Source organism: Pinus tabuliformis, chromosome Q, assembly GCF_031772625.1.
Source record: "Pinus tabuliformis cultivar Carrire ecotype Pingquan chromosome Q, CPIR1, whole genome shotgun sequence".
NCBI classification, from domain to species: Eukaryota; Viridiplantae; Streptophyta; class Pinopsida; order Pinales; family Pinaceae; genus Pinus; species Pinus tabuliformis.
The window spans coordinates 313079717-313083802 of record NC_142296.1 but is presented as its reverse complement, the minus strand read 5'-3'; the positions used below and the strand labels follow the sequence as shown (position 1 = coordinate 313083802).

The window sequence follows — 4086 nt, the reverse complement described above, 5'->3', positions numbered from 1 at the left end:
TGATATCCTGACTTCAGATCGATCTTGCTGAAATATTTCGCCCCCTTTAGTTGGTCTAGGAGGTCATCAATCCGCGGGATCGGGTACCTATTACGGACAGTGATCTTGTTCAGCGCCCGATAGTCAATACAGAGTCTCCACGTCCCATCCTTCTTCTGTACCAACACTATCGGGCTCCCACAGGGCGAAGAACTCGGACGGATGTGACCTTTCTGCAGGAGCTCCTGAATCTGCCTCTTGATTTCATTGTTCTCCAGAACGGAGCGCCGATAAATTGGTCCATTGGGTAGCGGCGCACCTGGGGTCAGATCGATGGAGTGCTTGACTTGACAGTGCAGAGGAACCCCTGCCGGGGAGGTGAAGATGTCTTCGTACTCCTCCACAATCTTGTCCATCTGTAGCTGCCGTGCAGAGGGACCCCGTTTGGAGGCCGCGGCCACTGTCTTCTTCTTCCCTTGAGGGCGTATCATCAGGAAAACAAATTTCCTGGTTTTGGAAATGATCTTACTGCATTGTTTTGCAGTAATCAAAGAGATGGCGGCAGGTGGTGCTACCTCTGGTATCCTGAACAACTTATTTCCCAATGTAATAATAACAGCACGGGGCCTTGATTCATACACAGCATGTCGCTTCCACAAGTATGGTTGTCCTAGTAATACATCACAAACTTCAAGGGGAGCAATGTCACACAATACCTCATCCGTGAAGGGCTTGATGTTGTATGGAAGGCGACACTGCTGGCTCACGCGAAGATCTCGCCCTTGGTGAAGCCACCCAATGGTGTATGGTTGTGGATGTGCTGTGGTCGGTAAGCCCAACCGCTTCACGACCTCTGCCGAAATGAGGTTCTTTTGACTCCCGCTATCAACAATGAACTGTATCGGGGAGCCCTTTACCCACATCTGGGAGTGGAAGAGACGCTCCTCCTCCTCTGGATCTTCGGGTTCATTTTTCTGGATCTTTGCGGTAGCAACAGTGGCGCTGGGATCCGCATCAATGATCTGCTTCCCTTTTTCATACCCCTTATCGGGTTCTGACTCAGAGTCGGAACATGCATCTGATTCTGAAACCTTTAGCTCAGCCACCAGTGACTGCTTGGCCCGACACTCACTTGTGTTGTGAGTGGAGCTCTTATGGAACTCGCACCATTTTCCAGTGTCCTTTCTCGGCTTCGCGGCGTTGCTCTTTGCTTGCAGCTTCGGCTGGTTGTCTTGGGCTGTCCCGCCTTGGCTTTGTCCTTTGTTCTGTGGTTTAGGGGCACCTTTCCCCTGCTTTGGATTCGCAGATCCAAAGTCTCGCTTCTTTTGTTTAAACTTCTGCTCGACCTTGACGGCATACCGGTATGCTGCGCCGAGCGAGGGGATGTTTAGGAACTGTATTTCTTCCTGGATGTACTTGTGCAGGCAGCCACGGTATTTGAGTATCAAATGTTGCTCCGAATCCTTGATACCCAACTTTGTGCGAAGGGTATGGAAAAGATTGGTGAACTCCGGCACGTCTTGGTCCCTTCCCTGCCGCAGCGTGGTCCACTTTATGTATTCATCCTCATAGCTTCCGACAGGGTAGTACTGCTCCTTGATGGCATCCCGGAACGAATCCCAGGTGGGTGCGGCTGAAAATAGTGAGCCAGTACTTTCATCCTTCTGCTCGCAGTAGGTTTCCCACCAGTCCTTGACGTGGGGGGCTGCTTTGAGAAGAGCAAAAACAATCTTTTCCCGACTCGAAAATTCATGAACAGAAAAATAACCCTCTAGCAGATTTAACCATTTATCTACGGCATCGGCGTCTATCTGACCCTCGAATATGGGGATTTCAAAATTAACTTGTACCTTAAAGGGTGTGGCGTTTCCAGAGGAGCTGCTGGAAGCCGATGCGCCGCTTCTGGGTAGCCGCTGAAGGATCTGCGCAAAGCTGTCCATCATCGCGTTCCGTTGTCGCTCGAGCGCTTCTTCGAGCAAGATTTTGATGGGATCTCCTGCCCCCTCGTCTTTCTTCTCGTCCGCCATGGGAGGCCGTCGGGATTTGCGAGGCTGGTCTTGCAAAGGTTCAACCAGTTCAAGCCCTAACTCCTTATATCCCGACCTTGTTGGGGACATGCAAAGAAAAACAGAGAAAAAGCAGACCGCTCTGATACCACTGATCCGGATTTAAACAGGAACGCAACAAATTACAGAGATAACCATATACACAAAGATGCAGCGGAAATAATACTTCATTTCATTAATGGAAAATACTGAAATATGCTTACAACAGAAATGGAAATAAACTAGCTAGGGCGATGGTAGCTTATCTCTGAGAAGAGATGTGATGGCTACATGCCTCTGAACTGTGTTACAATGAGGCTCGAAGGCCTATTTATTGTTGAGAAACAATGGAAAACCCTTAACATTCCAAAACCTAACCCTAGGAGATGAAACGCCAAACTGTGGGCCCCGTTTGGGGGTAAATTGGTACATCAACTTCCCGGGGTCGTAACTTTGGCATATGATCTCCGTTTGACGCGTACAATAGCTCGTTAGAAAGATCTATCCGAGTACTACCACTTTGGGAGGCAACATCGGTCCATGGACCCATGTTTCCCCAGATTCCCAAAAAAACGTCGTTTAGGGCCTCAAAACGGCTCCGGAAGTTCAGGACCCGAAAAACTGCTAAAAATAGTAAACTGTGCTACAATTAAGGAAACTGAAAATGCTGAGAAAGACAATGGTGGGGGTCCAGGTGGACTTGGCAGGTGGCCACCAATATCCACCTGGATCAAAAGTTGTCAAAAATGTCAGCTTTTTGCTGAGAAGAAGAGGCTAGCTCCCTTGCCTTTGATCTCAATCTTCATAGAAGAACCATTCTGACAATGTGGTCTAGATTTTGTTGGGGATATTAACCCACCTTCAAGTGGACAACACAAGTGGATTCTTACAGCTATTGACTATTTCACCAAGTGGGTAGAAGTTATTCCTACTAAAATGGAAAATGACCAAGTGGTGATGAAGTTCTTAGAAGAAAATATTTTTAGCAGATTTGGATGCCTTGTCAAAATCATAACAGATAATGCTCAAGTAATTAATTCAAACAAGTTTAATGTTTTTTGTCAAAATTACAATGTTATTTTATCCCATTCAATAGCTTATCATCCACAAGTAAATGGTCTGGTTGAATCAACAAATAAAACATTGATGAGGATCCTTAAGAAAACTATTGGAGAGAATAAAAAAGATTGGGATTCTAAGTTGAAGTTTACTCTCCGGGCTGCTAGAGTAATTACAAGGAGATCTATAGGCAACTCACTTTTTGGATTAGTATATGGAACTCAGACTCTGCTTCCAAGTCAACTTGTGAAGCCTATGATTGCAACGATTCAGGAGGAAAAAGAAGAACCCAATGCTCTGATAAGAATAATGAATAAAGTAGTGGAGCTAAGTGAAAACAAGGACACGGTAACAGGCAAATTGATTATGTATCAATCAAAGATGAAAAGTATTTTTACTAGAAAATCCAAGGAGATTGACTTTAAAGTTGCAGACTTAGTATTAAGATGGGATACCAGAAGAGAAGATAAGGGTAAGAATGGGAAGTTGGATTCTTTTTGGTATGGCCCTTTTAGAATTGTTGAAGCAAGGTCCAATAACACTTTTCTTCTTGAGAATCTTGATGGTGAAACCTTACAGCTGCTTGTTAATGGGAAATACCTACCTCAAGCATTACTTCTAGTTCTGAAGCATAAGCATCCTATCATTATAGATACTGGAGTGAATTCAGTGTACAAATGCCATAGAATTTGAATTGGTTAAGCAATATATGACTCCATGCCTGAGGTGAAGGCACTGATATGCGGTTCTTAGTGCTTCTGTGGCAAAAGCATTATCCCCAGGTGGAGCCAAATGTTGTAGCATCTGTTATCACTCAAAACTTTTCCTTAGAATTTTTTAGAAGAAGGAAAGGGTCGAGGTAACCGTAAACGAACTTTTAAGCATAGGCTCTAGCCAACCTATGGCTCAGAGAGGGCTCTCTCTATATGATTTAGCTTTGTTTGTTGGGATTTTAGGCTAGTTCTAAAGGTTCGGGTGGTTTTTTATTTGTATTGAAGGTTGG

The 4086-nt window shown here is 45.2% G+C and overlaps 1 protein-coding gene across 1 annotated transcript; it reads left to right on the top strand.

The window, feature by feature from the left end:
• Positions 1 to 3170: 3170 nt before the first annotated feature.
• On the top strand, positions 3171 to 3776 carry LOC149219460 (uncharacterized). Its single transcript, XM_089386829.1, has one exon. It carries the CDS (start codon positions 3171 to 3173, stop codon positions 3774 to 3776), a length of 606 nt encoding a protein of 201 aa, XP_089242955.1.
• Positions 3777 to 4086: the final 310 nt, after the last annotated feature.

What these genes read in the sequence shown, in the direction of transcription:
- LOC149219460 (XM_089386829.1), top strand. Translation starts at nt 3,171, where the DNA reads ATGAGGATCCTTAAGAAAACTATTGGAGAGAATAAAAAAGATTGGGAT.